Source organism: Podarcis tiliguerta, assembly GCF_965153285.1.
Source record: "Podarcis tiliguerta genome assembly, chromosome: Z".
Classification (NCBI taxonomy): domain Eukaryota; kingdom Metazoa; phylum Chordata; class Lepidosauria; order Squamata; family Lacertidae; genus Podarcis; species Podarcis tiliguerta.
In genome coordinates, this window is record NC_139553.1 from 4,462,135 (window position 1) to 4,479,157 (window position 17,023).

At 47.2% G+C, this 17,023-nt stretch overlaps 1 protein-coding gene across 1 annotated transcript in view; it reads left to right on the forward strand.

Moving 5' to 3' along the window:
- The first annotated feature begins 10,147 nt into the window (after positions 1–10,147).
- Positions 10,148–17,023, forward strand: part of COL27A1 (collagen type XXVII alpha 1 chain) — a 242,848-nt gene continuing 235,972 nt past the window's right edge. Inside the window, exons 1-2 of the mRNA XM_083424399.1 lie at positions 10,148–10,844; positions 15,782–15,852. Of these exons, the coding sequence (XP_083280525.1) occupies positions 10,774–10,844; positions 15,782–15,852 (142 nt within the window). The 5' untranslated portion in view covers positions 10,148–10,773. The remainder of the gene's footprint in view (positions 10,845–15,781; positions 15,853–17,023) is intronic.

Consider the following 17,023-nt stretch of genomic DNA (forward strand, 5'->3'; position numbering starts at 1 on the left):
CTGCTGCCTTTCATGCCTGCAAAGGCATCTCTGGCAATTTGACAGCTCAGGTATTGGGGGTAGGGGAAGAGAAATAACACCCCTCCCTTTAAAAAAAGAAAGAATAGCCCTTCATTATACTGAAGTCGCTCCAACCCTTTGATCATTGTTTTGGTTTGCCTATTTCTCCAGCTCTGCAATAAACATTTTCAAAAGCGGTGTGCGTGGATTATTTATGTTTACTTATCCCCAATGCATTTTATAGATGCTATGAAGACAAGGCAGCAAAGGCAGCTTGACCAACCTGGGTTGGGTTGAAGGTCATGAAAGGCTCCTTTTACCAGAGCATCTCGCCACCTTCTGTGGTCTAAACGGATCACCCTAAACGCCTTTCTTGAATGAATGAATGAATGAATGAGTGAGTGAGTGAGTGAATGAATGAATGAATGAAAAAATAAATAAATGCAACAATAATACAGATTTCAAGATGGCACATTTTGCTTCTACTGTATCTGAAAAATCTGAAACTGGGTCAGTGTCACATTTTTTGGTGAGGGTTTAGGGAACTGCAGATTTCAGGACATCTTCTAGAGTGCCGTCTTGAGATGACTGGCAATTGTGTTTTTCTATGATGGCATCCTGATGGCCAGTGGCGCAGCTGCAGATTTTGAAACGCAGGACATCATCATGACGGCCACACCCTCCAAGGACTGTTGAAAAATGCAGGCAGCTGTTTTGATTGATTATTACATCCATATTCTGAAAGAGCAGCAGCTCACAGCACAGTGGAAGCTAGTCCATTGGAGTGGAGGTGGTCCCAGCAACCTCAGTGAACCCTCAACCAGCCACAGCCTGCCTGTCTGCCTTCTTACTTAAAATCAGTCGGGGCGGGGGCCTCCGCCTGTCCTTGGCCCTAGTTGGGTTGCCATATTTTGAAGAGCAAAAAAAGAAAACATATTTGCCGACTTTTAAGTTTAACTATGGATAGCTATGACGACTCTACCCATGAAAAAGAGGACTTGTCCTGGAAAAAGAGGGCATATGGCAAGCCTACACTAGCTTCATCTACTGTTGGTCTCTTTGCTTTCAACCCTACTAGTCCTAATGAGCAACAGCGACCGCTGTCATAGCATAATATCCATTTAATTGTGCTCAGCAATGACCACAACCCTATGCATAGCTAGTCTTGGAGCTGGTTTCTTTGAATTCAGTGGTGTTTGACAGCAGAGGTTCAGTTTATAAAACACATTGAGCTTTGGCAAAAGACCTTCAGCTAGCTGAAATGCAAACTTTTAAGAGTTTAAGATTTTAATTAGAAATGCTAACAAAATGTTACCATTTATATTGCTAGCCATTCTGAAGAAGCCCCCCCCCCCACAAAGAAAAAAGAAGTATCTCGTCTCTAATTCACAATGTCCTTAATTCTCTCACTTCCTATCCCAACCTGCAGACCTCTGGATGTTTTGAGCTACATTCCCCATCTTCCTTGAAGATCCCATCCCAATGGGCCATGCTAGCTGAGACTGAGGGCAGTTGTAGTCCAAAACGTCTGGAGAGCACCAGATTGGGAAAGGCTGTGTTATGCTAATCTGTCACAAACAAATTTGGAAGCCTCTTTCTCAACTCATTCACTTGCCAGAGGAAGGTTGTTGGCTTCCATCTGTTTCAAGAGACAATGGAAAAGTGTGCCGTTAGGGCTAAAGTCAAACCATTGGAGAGTTAGTGTCTGCTGTGGCTGTAGAGACCAAAACGGGAGAAACATGTTTTTATTGCAGGTGAGGCAGATGAAGTCGTCTGGTTGTGTGCAGATGCACCAGGGCATTGCTCCTTTCTGTACTCCTCCCGGCAGACATTTCTCCTCTGGTCACTGCTGCAGATGCACAACCTGACTGCCTGTCCACAGGCACTGTGATCATCTGCAAGCGATTTCCATATGGCAGGGTTGATGTTTCCAGCCTTCATGTCATGTTTGCAGACGTCATTGTAACACAGAGTTGGTCTGCCAGTGGGTCTGGGGCCTGAAGCCAGCTCCCTATGGATCAGGTCCTTGAGGATCCTGCCATCTTCCATTCTGTGGACATGACCAAGCCAGCATAGCATTGCTGAGACAGGAGGGTGAAAATGCTGGGAATGTGGTCTTGGGAGAGCAGATCTTTGCTTGGAATTCTGTCCTGCCATGTGATGCCTAAAATCTTCCTGACGCAGTGCATATGGAAGCCAGAGAAAGGACAGCCTGCCAGTTATCCTGGTGCTCTGACAGGTGGTATCACCCGCTTCCCCAAAATCCACCACTGTTCATGTCCAATCCAGGCCAGGGTTAGCTCGAGTTTGTGTTTGCCTTGAAACAGAGACACTTGCACATGAACAGTGAACAGAAGAAACCTTCCAATCCCTGCTGCCACAATTCCTTTTATTGCCATTATAGTAGTCCTGGGAGATTTCAGCTTCCCTGATATCTGTTGGAACTCAAATTCTGCCACAAATGAAAGGTCCAACAAATCCCTCCATTGCCTCACTGACAATTTCATTTCCCAGAAAGTGGAAGAAGCAACAATGGGATCATCATTCTTGGACCTGGTCTTCACCAAAGAGAGCAACTGGAAGTGGAAGTATTCAGATACTTGGGGGGAAGTGATCATAATCTCCTGGGTTTCGTGCTACAGAGGCAAGCGAAAGCTGAGTGTAGACAGACATGAACCCTGGACTTTAAGAAGGTTCATTTCAAAAACCTTAAGGAGCTACCAGGTGAGATCCCACGGTCAGAAATACTCAAAGTCATGCCAAACAAACCTCATTTCATTTTTTGATGGAGTTACAAGCTTGGTGGATCAGAGTTCATTTAGAGTTTAGTAAGGTTTTAGACAAAATTGTCAATGATATTCTTGTGAGGAATCTGGTAAAATGTGGATTGGACAAGGTAACTGTTAGGTGGATTTGTAGCTGGTTGACTGACTTAACCCAAAATGACCTGAACAGATTGGAGAACTGTGTGCAAGCTAACAAATAAGTTTCAATAGGGACAAATGTAAGGTTCTGCACAGGCAGAAAAAACCAGATGCACCAATATAAGATAGGGGACATCTGGCAGTACATGTGAAAAGTATCTAGGGGTCTTAGTAGACTACAAGTTTAACATAGTCAACAGTGCAATGCAGCAGCAAAAAAAGCTAATGGTATTCTAGACTGCATCAACAGAAGTATATGGTGTTTATATCAAAGGAAGTTATAGTACCACTCTATTCTGCCTTGGTCAGACCACACCTGGAATACTGTGTCCAATTCTGGGTGACACAGTTTAAGAAGAATGTTGATAAGCTGGAACATGTGCAGAGGAGGGCAACAAAGATGATCAAGGGTCTAGAAGCCAAGTCTTATGAGGTACGGTTGAAGTAGTTGGCTATGTTTAGCTTTGAAAAGAGGGCACTAGGATAGCTATCTTCAAATATCTAAAGGGCTGTCACATGAAGATGGAGCAAGTTTGTTTACTTGCTCTGGAGGGTAGGACTAGAACCAATGGCTTCAAGTTAAAATAAAGGAGATTCCAACTAAACATCAGGAAGAACTTGCTGACAGTAAGTGCTATTCAGCAGTGGAACGGTCTCCTTCAGGAGGTTGAGCGCTCTCCTTCCCTGGAGGCTTTTAAGTAGAAGCTGGATGACCATCTGTCATGGATGCTTTAGCTGAAATTCCTGCATTGCATCGTTCTAGCATCATTGCTAGCTCACTTCCAGGAGAGCTAGACCCAGAGCAGGTAAGTTCCCACTTAGTAAGATGTATCTAGCTTACCAAATGCAAGAGGCTAAGTATCACACTTGATCAGTGGTGAGGAACCCTTTTTCAGCATGAGGGTTGCATTCACATTCCAATATAAGCTCTGTGTGACGAAGCTTCTGTGCATGTAAACAGTCACTCACAAATTTCATGTAGCTCAGTACCATCCATTTCTTTCAGTCCTGCACAAACTTGAGAGGGGGACCAGCTGAATACATTTTGCCACTTGAAGCAGAAAACGGCGCCTCCCAGCTCTTCCTCCTCTGCTGCCTGAGGCAACAAATTTTACAAGTAAATAATGGATGGTGGCTAACAGATTGAGGCTGAATCCTGACAAGATGAAAGTACTGTTTTGGGGGGACAGGAGACGAGCGGGTGTAGAGGACTCCCTGGTCCTGAATGGGGTAACTGTGCGCCTGAAGGACCAGGTGCACAGCCTGGGAGTCATTCTGGACTCACAGCTGTACATGGAGGCACAGGTCAATTCTGTGTTCAGGGCAGCTGTCTACCAGCTCCATCCTGTAGGCAGGCTGAGACCCTACCTGCCAGCGGACTTTCTCGCCAGAGTGGTGCACGCTCTGGTTATCTCCCGCTTGGACAACTGCAATGTGCTCTACGTGGGGCTACCTTTGAAGGTGACCCGGAAACTACAACTAATCCAGAATGCAGCAGCTAGACTGGTGACTAGGAGCGGCCGCCGGGACCACATAACACTGGTATTGAAAGACCTACCTTGGCTCCCAGTACGTTTCCGAGCACAATTCAAAGTGTTGGTGCTGACCTTTAAAGCCCTAAATGGCCTCGGTCCAGTATCCCTAAAGGAGCGTCTCCACCCCCACTGTTCAGCACAGACACTGAGGTCCAGCACCGAGGGCCTTCTGGCAGTTCCCTCACTACGAGAAGCCAAGCTACAGGGAACCAGTCAGAGGGCCTTCTTGGTAGTGGCACCCACCCTGTGGAACACCCTCTCACCAGATGTCAAAGAGAACAACAACTACCAGACTTTTAGAAGACATCTGAAGGCAGCCCTGTTTAGGGAAGCTTTTAATGTTTGATGTATTGCGGTATTTTAATATTTTTGTTGGAAGCCGCCCAGAGTGGCTGGGGAAGCCCAGCCAGATGGGTGGGGTATAAATAAATAAATAAATAAGTAAATAAATAAATAAATAAATAAATATTTAAATGAATTGGATATGGACCACTGAAGGAAATGGGGAATAAAAAAAGAGGCCACTGCCCTGCTCTTCCCAGGTGGAGCATGTGTGGCAAGTGCAGGGGGCAGCAAGTGGCACACTCCTCCCCCTCCCCTGGATTTGCCATCCTGCCCAGCTGTCCCCAGCCTGCCACCTGAGGTGGCTGCCTCACCAAGCGTCATGGTGGGGGCCAAGCTGGGCCTGCTTGTGGAAGATTTCCATTTAAACAGGGATGCTCCTGAGCTGAGAGAGTTTCTGCAGGGGAAGCCAGAAAGGCTGCAGCGTCAGAGAGGTTAGATGTGGTTTGAAGTTGTGCAGAAAAGTGGGGAGGTGGGTGGTGGGGAGGGGGTGCAACCCCCCTTCTTGAAAATCTGCTTCAAGCTGTAGAATTCCAGAACCCTTCTCAAGAATGCTGAGGGGGGTCTGGTATCTCCAGGAAGCCGGGCTCCAGCACCAGAGCATGGACACAATGAGGTCTGTGTGCCACTTCTAGAAGAGCAATAAAAATGACCAGGAATGCTGAACAATTTCTGTGCAAGGCTGGCCCTTTGACTTACAAAAGAGGCAGCTGGGTGGTGTTTCTGTGCAAGAATATAAAAAGCATGAGCTGATTTGGGCATTTGTTTAACGACGAAAAACCCTGCCTGCCCTGTTAGCCTCTTGCAGCCTGAAAGAACAGAGCTTTTTTTGGGGAGGGGGAAAGAATCTGGCTTGCTTACCTTAATACTTCCCCCCACCCTACTAATCAAAGGAAGAAAAATATGTAGCTGCTTACAGTCCTCTTCATAAGACAGGGCTGGGGAACTGGAACTGGACACATTACATCCCACCCCCCACTTCCATGGGCAGTGTTTGACAGGTGGAGAAGGCAACCACCTGTTAATTGCTTGACATCATCATGATTTCAGATGACCCATTTTCACACCTTAGCTTTGCAAGTCCCGGCAATCAATTGCAATTCCTCCTCTTTGAGTAAGCAGTATCTTTACTTGCCCTGCACCTGCCTCAGGTGATCTCAGCCACAATGGAGACCTGGCAGGTGTGATTAGGACCCTGGACTGTAGGCTCCCCACCGCTATTATAAGGTTTAGTGGCTGCCACAGAGAAGGCCCTCTCCTGGCTGACAGAAGACGGGCCTTATGTGGAAATTAAGTCCTAAGAATATTGTTAGGGGTGGAGCCTTAGGCCTCAGGTATTTGGGGGCTGAGTCATATAGGGCTTTAAAGACCAATGTGAGCACCTAGAATAGGGCCCAGACTGTCAACCTATGCCAGTTAGGTAAAGGTAAAGGGACCCCTGACCATTAGGTCCAGTCGTGGACAACTCTGGGGTTGCGGCGCTCATCTCGCTTTATTGGCCGAGGGAGCTGGCATACAGCTTCTGGGTCATGTGGCCAGCATGACTAAGCCGCTTCTGGCGAACCAGAGCAGTGCACGGAAATGCCGTTTACCTTCCCGCTCTGGTTCGCCAGAAGCAGCTTACTCATGCTGGCCACATGACCAGGAAGCTGTACGCCAGCTCCCTTGGCCTATAAGAGCAAGATGAGCGCCGCAAATCCAGAGTCATTCATGACTGGACCTAATGGTCAGGGGTACCTTTACCTTTACCTTTAGGCACCTGTAATAACTGAAATAAATTATTCCTGCTTCCAAGGTGATTTTCCTGCCTTTGTTGGCCTTCATTTCCTCTGAGAGCCAGTGTGGTGCAGTGGTTAACAGCGGTAGACTCGTAATCTGGTGAACGGGTTGGCTTCCCCGCTCCTCCACATGCAGCTGCTGGGTGACCTTGGGCCAGTCACACTTCTCTGAAGTCTCTCAGCCCCACTCACCTCACAGAGTCTTTGTTGTGGGGGAGGAAGGGAAAGGAGAATGTTAGCCACTTTGAGACTCCTTCGGGTAGTGATAAAGCGGGATATCAAATCCAAACTCTTCTTCTCTATCGCAGGTGTGGAGAACATCTGTGGCCTTCCAGATGTTTTGGACTACAATTCCCATCATCCCCAGCCAGCTTGCCTCTGAGTTCCAGTTGCTGATCACAGGTGGGAAGAATGCTGTTGCACTCAGGTCCTGTTTGCAGGCTTCCCATTGGGGTATTGGGTTGGCCACTGTGAGGACAGGATACTGAATCAGACGGGCCTTTGGCCTCTTCCAGCAGGGCTCTGTTTATCCCAGGGGTGGTCAACCTTTTTATACCTACTGCCCACTAATGCATCTTTCTTGATGGTAAAATTTCCTTACCGCCCACTGGTGCTCGATGGAAGGAGGATTCAGCTTGTGCCGTAGAACCCTCTACTGCCCACCTAGAATCCTGAAACGCCCACTAGTGGGTGGTAGGGACCAGGTTGACAATCCCAGGTTTATCCTAATATTCTTATTCATCCTTCATCTCTCTCTCCATCCATTTACATTAAGTATGGACAACCTCCTCACCAGCTTGATTCATGGAGGATGATGGCTACTGGCTCTGATGGCTCTGTTCTCACACTACCTAAGAGTCATCAGTTTCTAGGAATCACAAGTGGGGGAGAGTGTTGCTGCGCTCAGGTCCTGTCTTTGCAGAGGTAACTGGCTGGTCACTGTGAGAGCAGGATGCTCAGCTAGATGGGCCTTTTGCCTGCTCCCTGACTGCCCTCCTCTTCTTTTTCGGTGTGTGTGTGTGTGTGTGTGTCTTGACAAGGCGAGGTGGGAAGAGTGAGCTTCTGCCTCTTCTGTGCACTTGTGTTGTGATTTTTCAGAGCATCTGTGGACCCTGCCCTCTGGAGGCAGGACCGGTTGCTCATTAGCTGAATTGCCTGCTGAAACTGGATACCTGGCTCCCTCCAGCCAAAAAAGCAGAGTTCCTGGAGCTATTTAAACAGGACAAGGGACACCTTCTCTCAGAGGCATCCTTCCCTCACATCCCACACCCCTTCTCCAGCACGTCTCCACACCACGCCAAGCATCTCACTCCCTAATCCGTCTTCTCCATGGACTGACCTATTCAAGCATCACTTGAATCCTTAGGACAGGGAAGAAGCAGCCACCTGCAGGAACAAAAACCAGAGGAGACTCTTGAGATGCACTAGGGGCAATTGAACTCACAGCAGGGACTGGCATCTCTCAAGGCTTGAACATTCACGGTGGTTCCTTAGTTCAGGAATCAAATTGCTATGTGAAAAAAAGGAAAGCAGCTGCCTACAAGAGATCAATTTAAAAACGCCTGTTGAGACCAATGACTGGAAGTGCTGTTCACCTGGATATAGAGTAAGTGTCCATTATCACTATGGGGGCAACTTTGCACACCTGTGCAGCTCTACTCAGCAGTGAGTTGTGCTGAATTGAACAGGGTACACCTCTCAGGTAAGAGGGTATAGCACTGCAGCCTAAGTGGGGTGGCAGGTAGGAACGTTGATCAAATGGGAAAAAATAGGTCAAGGCTTAAGACTGTTTCTGAATAATTACAGTTCTCATTTAGAACCATTCTAGGTTGTTTGTGTGTTTTAAACTCTAGCTACTTGAAGAGAAGAAGGAAATTGAGGAAAAAGCATTCCCTTGGGCAATTCCTACTATTTTGCTTGTGTACATTTCTTGAAAGCATCAATGAAATGTTTTTAAATAACGAGTGTGGCCACCTCTGCCTTTTACTGGGAGGGAGACTTTTTAGCAGTCCATCTGGCAAGCTCTGGCTAGCTCTGCAACTGGAAACATGCAAAGGAAACATACTGAACCCCATTAAGGATGCACCACCCGCCACTCAGCCTCAGCAACAGAGTTCATGGGGGGCTGACTCAGGACTTCATCCTTTAAAGTAATGCAAATTGATGAACCCAACATTTCTTCCATATGAAGCTGCTGCATATCAGTTCAGGCCATTGGTCCATCGTGTGTGTTTTTGTGTGTGTTTGTGTAGATGACAGATAGGACTGGTCTGTTGGTGAATTGTAGCCCTTTCCTGTTTTCCTTCGCAAGTGCTAATAGATGCAGATTGATATAGTATTTATGGGAGCGCAGGAGGCCTCCCACCACCACTTTGCTTTAAATTACAGTATCTGGAGGAGAGTTCATTCACTTTTCATCACCTGTTGTTCAAGCACTGGTATGTCTTCCTCATAAATGTTCCTTTCCTTTCCTTTTTCCTTTCCTTGGGGAAGAGAACCTTGCCATGCCCTGGTTCTTCCTGCTCCTTCTCAGTATACTTACTTATTTGGAAGTTAGAGGAGCACTAAGCACTCCAGGCAGCTTCTCGCTCCCATCGCTGTATGAATCCATCCACCCCCCCTGCCCCCTCCCCCAATTCAGGAAGTAGCTGTGGAAGCCAAAGAAAAGAAGCCTTGTGGCTCTTTCAAGGGCTGTTGCTGCAATCCTGTCTAGCACAGCTACCGAAAGCCCTATTGGAAAAAAATGCCCAGCATCGCAGTGATGGCAGCTTAAGCTTGCAAGGATTACAGGATACTTCGTCAGATGCCTTTTTCTGCACAATGCATTTTGGGGGCATCTGCAGCCTATTTCTGCAAAGCATTTACTTAAAGGGAGTGTGTGTATGTGTATGAAAAGTCCAACCCTCTTCCGTAACTCTTGTGCAACTCCTCACATACAATCTGGAGGAAAGTCATTTTGTGTCAGAGGTGCAACTGACTGGAGCGGGAAATCAAATTTTCAAAACCAAACCAAACAACAAAGCAAGTGAAACCCTAGGCAACTCTACTCGGATTTAAGTCCCACTGGGTTCAATGAGACTTAATGTGCAATGCGATCATATATTGTACATGTTTACTTGGGTTAAATGAATTGGTACTTTTAGAGGGGGTAGCTGTGTTAGTCTGTAGCAGCAAAGTGTGTTAATATGGTGCTCAAGTAAATGTAGCAGGCTCCATGCTCAGTTGCCCCGTTTTTCCAAAACCTGTCAAGATTTAAAAGTGCTCCAGAGGTACCCTCCCTCCTTTTTTTGCAACATACGTATTTGCAATTTGCAAAAAAAATTGAGGCAGCGTTTATATCTACAACCATGGAACGATTCTATATGTTATGTACCTATATATACATATATAATTTAAATCCTTCCTTCGATTTGTAACTTTCCCAAGCGCTCTCCCCCCGTGTCAACACTAGAGGGCAGAAAAGAGCGGCTGCTGCACGGAGCTGCTTTTGGTTTGGTTTGTTTTTTAACTCCAAAAACCCACCCCAAACCCTTTTTTCCCTCGCTGCTCCAAATCTTCCTTTTTCCTCTTTCCAAAGTCCAGAGGCGAGTTCCTTGTGGCGGAAGAACACCGGTATCTGCATCTGCAAAAGCAGAAAGCGTCTCCACTCGTGCGCGCCTGCTCTACTGCCACCAGGCAATAGCTGAGCAAAGTCCCTGTGCCTAGAGGTGGGGAAGGAAAGAAAGAGGGGGGATCGTATCCCCCCCACAACTGAGATTTCTTTCTTTTTTTAAAGAGGGTGGGTGCGAGGGAGAGAAAGGAGACGCGTGTCGGGATCCCATTCTAAGGCTGCAGCGGCGGCGGCGACACCCGCGTCCGGCGATCATGCGGGCGCTTCGCTTCCCAATGTGCCGTTTCGTCTCTCCTTCCTCCCCTCCTTTTTCCCCAAGGCACCCGCGATCGGAGACTTAAATGGGATTTAAAAGTCCTGCTCCTCCGCCAGCGACCAAGGGACTGCAGCGAAGAGCGCGAGCGCAACGGGAGCGAGGCGAAGGGGGATCTCTGGGGCTGCGGAGCTGAAGAGCCCCGTCCGAGGGAGGGAGGGTGGGAGGAGGGCGGGCAGGCAGGCAGGCAGGCGGGGGGTTCGAGGGGAAAAGGATGCGCCCCCAAGGCAGCTTTCTGAGGGATCGCAGCGAAACAATGCACTAAAACGTGATGAAGCTGGAATTAGCACCGCTCTCCAAACTCAAAGCAGCGGCGGCCGCAGCAGCAGCAGCGAGCAGGGGGTGAGTAGAAAGACTGGAGGTGAGAATGGTAGGGGCACGAGTGCTTCTGCTGTGTGTGTGTCGCCCCCCTCCCGCCCCCCCTGCAGTAGAATTTGCACCCCAAACGCAGCGAGGCTGGTTCTTAAACCACCTTAAAAAAAAAGAAAAAGTAAATGGAGGATTGTACCTTTCCCAGTTGTGTAGTTAGATAATTTTATTTATTTGATTTAGCAGAATCTTAGAATTGCAGAGTTGGAAGGGACCCCCCTGGGTCATCTAGTCCAACCCCCTGCAAAAGCAGGAACCTCAGCTAAAGCATCCATGACAGATGGCCATCCAACCTCTGCTTAGAAACCTCCAAGGAAGGAGAGTCTACCACTTTCCACTGTGGGACTGCTCCTCCCATCAAAAAGTTCTTCCTGATGTTTAGTCTCCTTTCTTGAAAGTTGAAGTAATTGGTTTGGGACCTGCCGTTCTGAGCAGGAGAAAACAAGCTTGCTCTATCTACCATGTGATAGGCCTTCAAGTATTTAAAGATGGTATCATATCTCCTCTTTACCAGGCTAAACATACCCAGTACCATCAACTGTTCCTCATAAGGCTTGGTTTCCAGACTCTTGATCATCTTGGTTGCCCTCCTCTGCACACGTTCCAGTTTGTCAATATCTTTCTTAAACTGTGGTGCCCAGAAATGGACACAGTACTCCAGGTGTGGTCTGACCAAGGTAGAAGAGAGCATGATTATTACTTCCCTTGATCTGGACACTAAAATACTTTAGTTGATGCAGCCTAAAATAACATTCACCTTTTTTTACTGCTGCAACACACTGTTGAGTCTCATGACTTCATAGGGGAAGAGGGGTGGCACAGTGATAGAGCATCATCCCCAGCTTTTCTGGGTAGAGCTGGGGAAAAACCCTCCCTGCCTTTTCAGCCAGTTTAGGTAGGGCTGACCTTAACAGACCAATGGTCTGATTTGGTGTTAGGCAGCACCCTATATTGTTCCTCTTTAATTCAGCCCTTTATTCAGAACCATGAGGTCTGGAATCTATTCATGTTCATGGGGAGGGATTTATGGGAAGAGCATCTCCTCTGCATTGCCGAGGGTTTCAGGTATGGCCTCTCCAGGTATGGCTGGGAATGTCCCCTGCCCAGAACCGAGGGCAGCTGCTGCCAAACAGTGTTGGCAACACTGAGCTATACGGACCAATGGTCTGACTCAGTATGAGGCAGCTTCTTATGTTCCTGTGTCACTTCATTTCAATTATGAATTGCTTCCCATTAAACATCACCAAATGATTAAAACACACACACACTATTATAATATGACAAACACAACACACACGTACATAATTATATACATATATGCACTTGCACGCACACATATATACAATATGTATATATAAATCATATAAATTTCAAATTAATTTCAGGTACAGGCTGGGACTTAAAGGAAACCCCACTTTAAAAAGTAGAGACTGTAGACTGAGCAGCCCACCCAACCGCCTTTAGATGGTGGTGTGCATTAGATGTGATAAGCCAGCCTTGCTTATGCTTAGGGAACTTGCAGCTTGTTCTTTGCCCCTGAAGACCCCAAAGACCCACTCTTCCCATAAGACAATCTGCAGCAAGTGAAGGGAAAAATAAAGCAGGCTGGAAGAGCTGTAAGTTCATCAGGTCTAGAGTATAAAATTTCCTAACTGTAGTTCTGATCAGAGATGCAAGGTCTGAGGATGAGGAGACCTCCCTCCCTCTCTCTCTCTCTCTCTCTCTCTCTCTATCTGATCAAGGAGAGTGGTACCATCAGTATAGGCACAGGTCTGGTCTCCTGCCTGGCAGAATGAACAATCCTGAAGTAAACAAACCAATATGCATTGCCCTCCAATGGTGGGTTCCCCCCCATAATGCCATTTGAAGCAAAGCACATTTCCATCTTAATGGGACAGACCATCAAACATCTGAGAGCCTCAAATGACCTAACTGTATCCCTGACCAAGGAAAAGGCAGAGAGGTGTGATATCTGGCCATGGGAGGGGTGTGTGTGTTGACATGTAAGGGTATGTAGTTTTAGTGTACTTTGGAGGAAATCTGCTTTGGCTAAGGGCAAAAATGAGTGATTTTTTTTTAAAAAAAAACCAACTGCTCCCAGGCAGGACTGTCAGAAGATTGAAATGCAAAGGTCTGGAAAAGGTTGATGGAAGGTGTATGTGTGTGTGTATGTTATATCATCTACTCTGGTGGAGGTGGAAAGAGGGAGATGTAAGAACCTGGAATGGGCGGGCGAGCAGTGAACTTATTTAAAAGACCTTTCTTAGCTCACTGAGATGAGATGAAGGAAGGAAGGATTCCCGAATTATTAAGATGACTTTTGTGTATGTGAGAATGTGATACAGGGATTGTGCCCTCTTCCTTTGAGTTGCTCATCATTGGCAAAAACCCAGTAACTAATAATAGTTTTCTGCATCATAAGGTTGTGTTCATGTACCTTCATCTCCCATCAGGAGGTGAGGGCAGGCACAGGTAGCAAAGCGTTAAACCTCACAGTCACCAAGGCAGCAATCCTAAGCATGGATCCTGGGCCTGTGATGCAGAAGTGCTGCGGAGGGGAAGTATTAGATGTGCAAGAACACCTCTTGCTTTCAGAATCTATAACCTCCCTTCCCCAAAATGTGTCATGCTTCCTGGAGACATATGCTTTGCATGCAGAAGGTCCCAGGTTGAGTCTCCAACATCTTCAGGTGGGACTGGCAGTGTCTGCTGCAGAGCTGCTCCCAGTCAGTATAGACAGTACTGAGTTGGTTGAACCAATGGTCAAACTTAGTATAACTTCCTGTTGTTCATTAGGAGTATCCATAGCTTAGCGGCAAAGCGCATGCTTTGCATGCAGAAGGTATCACTGTCCCATGTTCAGCCTCTGGCGGGAAAAAACTTGGCCTGAGATGCTAGAGAGCTGCTGCCAGTCAGAGTCAGGGGGCAATGCTAGATGCGGTGGAGCAAAACTCAGTGCTGGAGTATTTGCTTTGCAGGTGGAAGGTCCAAAGTTCAGCCTCCAGTTATGAGACCCTCCTCATTGAGGAGCTATTGGCCACAGTTGTCCAGGCTTCACCAGCACCCTTAAGGTCTTTTGGACTCCAGTTCCCATCACACCTGAGAACTGGCCATTCTGGACAGATTTCACGGGAGTTGCAGTCCAACATCTTGACGGCACCAGGTTGAAAAGGGCTGCAGCAAACTATTGCAGGATGGCTCAATCGTATGCTCAGCAGAAACTGGAACATAGAACACTGTCTTACACCAAGTCAGACAATGAGTGCATTTAGCTCAGCACTGTCTACAGACCTCAGCAGCTGCCAAGAGTCTTCTCAGTCAGGGATTTCCCCTCTGGAGGTGCCAGGGATTGAACCTGGCACCTTCTACATGCAATGTAGGTGCTCTGCCACTCAGATAATACTGAACTGTTGCACTACCCCTAAGCATAAAGCATTCCAGCCCCCTGTTTTGAATTAATTAAGAGCTAAGGAAGCTGCCTTCTACTAAGCAAACCATTGGTCTATTGAGGTCAGTGTCAACTACCCTGACCAACAGCGACTCTTCAGGTTCGGGACTGAACCTGGCCTCTTCTGCATGCAAAGCAGGTGCTCTGCTCCTGAGCTGTGGGCCTTCTCTTCTAAGGGAGTGTGCAAGTGAAGTACCTCTTATTGAGAGAGTGCTGCTAGTTAAAAGAGATCAGGTAGCACTAACTGACAGGAAGCAACTTCTGCCTGAGACCTTGGAGAGCTGCTGCTAGTCAGATTAGATGACAGCCTGGCCTGGTGTAACACAGCTTCCGATATCTGCATGCTCTGGTTACGTCCTCAGCACAAGCTAATTTTTAGATGCATATTTGGCAGATTGTGTGAGTCTGCCTATGACTGACTCTGCAGAAAAGTAGTGGTGGTGGGGAAGAGAGAGAGCGAGAGAAACATTTCTGTTTTGCCCAGACTTTGCTTCAGCATGTCTGAAAGCCTCAGAACAGCTCCTCCTTTTTGCCCAGGTATACCTGCCTGCCATCTCAGTTGGGTTTTCTCCCCCAGGAGCTAGGCGTTTGCGTTTTGCAGGAGAAACCCTGCCTGGCTTTAGAGCTGAATCAGAGAGGTGGATGATTGCAGCTTTCAGGGGGAAGAGAGAAGTGGAAAGGGACTGAGCTGGAAAAGGGAAGCCTAAGATTTATCAATGGGAGGGAGAAGAGAGACCAAGTATGCGCATGGACTTATTTGGGCTCAACCTGTCCTGCATCTGGTGTCATATACAAGCCAAAACAGTGGGCCAAAAGGCTTGTAAGCACCAACAACCAGCAAGTCACTTGGCATGGGGTGTGTGTGTGTAAAAGAGAAGAACTTAGCCTGCTGGCTGCATCCAGCCCCCACCTTCCCAGTAGCTGGGAAGCAAGCATTTCTTATAAGACAAGGAACCTGTGGCCTGCCTGATGTGACTGGTAGCCCCTTCAGCATGGCCAGTGGTCTACACCTGAAGAGCTGTGCGCTCAACAAACCTAATAAAAGGAAAAATAGAAACAAGGAGAACCCAATTTTGAAAGTTTGCCCCTGTCAGTTACAGGCCTGATAACTGAAAGCTGGGCTTGCTTTTTCCATGGAAATGGGGAGAGGAGGGGGGTGTTGCCAGTCTTTTCCTGGAAGCAGGTTCTCTCCCCTCCCTCTCACACTTTTCCTGTGATGTTGTGACTCTCCTTCATGTTTCAGGCTCAAATGCTGCTGGCTGCCTAGAACCAATGTAAACCAGCCAATGTGCTCCTATGGGAAGGTTGTGGATCACTGTGTGCCAGTAGAACCCTGGTTAATTTATTGCCTTTTTTGTTACAGGCTCTGCTTGCTAACCTTATTCTCCTTTTCTTTAGCTGGTGACCTGTTGCTGAAGATATTTTGAAACTGAAGTAATTTTTGTGTTTTCTTCCTTTTTAGGGGATTCCCTTTTCTCTGGACCGTTTTCTATTTCACCTGTTTCCTAGGATTCACACAGGGAGGTCCTGAAGGTAAATTTCAATTTTGAGAGTCCTTTCCCACCCACTTGGGTAGCAAACCATTGATTGCTTTTCTGCTTGAAGCAGTCAAGGCAAGGTAGAAAACATAAAAGCAGGGGTGGGCACCCTCTGTCCTCTGATCTGCGCCTTGAGAAGTACATAGAGCTGAAAGGGGAAGTGGGAAAGAGCGCCACTCTTCCAACTTCCTCCTTCAGCTCTATGTACTTTTCAAGAGGAAAAAACATGGCCACCTAAACAACCTCATCACCAAGGGTACCACAGCTTTCACAGGCACCATTTTAGCGACCCCTGGTTTAACAAGGAATTCCTACCTGGTTGTGCTTCTGTGTGCCACAGAACACCTGCTACTCCTGTGTAGGGGAATGAGTGTACAGGGAGAGGAGCAGGGCCACCCTTTCAGCCCTCCCCGAGTGCATCTGCTTTGCCCACATCCATGTTTTAGAAGAACAAAATCCAGCATGTGAGCTGCTGTTTTTGAGTCGGGGGGATAGCAATATCAGGACACACAACCAGGTTTTCCAGTTGCATGGAGCTCCTACTTGTGAGCCAAAGCTCAGATATTAAGTTTTCTTCACACTCAACTGCAGCCAACACGTCACTGTGAGAGAGAAACATATGATGCTCGGGGCAGCAGCTAAAGCAGAACCATGCTTTTCTCTCACATGAATAGGGTTAAAGATGTCCAGCAATGTGCAGTGCCTTGATACATGGTAATGGTTGGAGTAGTGGCTTGTGTATTAGGGGGAAAAGAAGATGGAAGAGGACAAAAATTTGAACAAAATTTGTAACTTCTAACAAGTATAGGTTGTATCCAGTGTTAGATCTACTCAGGGTAGACTTGTTGAAATTAACATGCATGTCTAACTTAGGTTCATTAATTTCAGTGGCTCTACTTAGTTGGATACAACCCTGTATTCATCAGTAAATTTAGAAATAATTGCCATTTAAATAGATATGCAATGTGTTGTACCCTAGTGGGAGAGGCTGTGTCCAGGTGACCCCAGTGCCACCTCAGTCTGCTGCCCAGATGCCACGGTTGCTGGGGAACTTTGTGGCCATTGCTGCTACTTCTGATGATTCTTTACCAGCTTAGGCTGGTGAGTCCTTCGAACAGAGGATGCCTTCAAATAGAGGACCATCCTCTAAAGTAGCCTGTATGGCC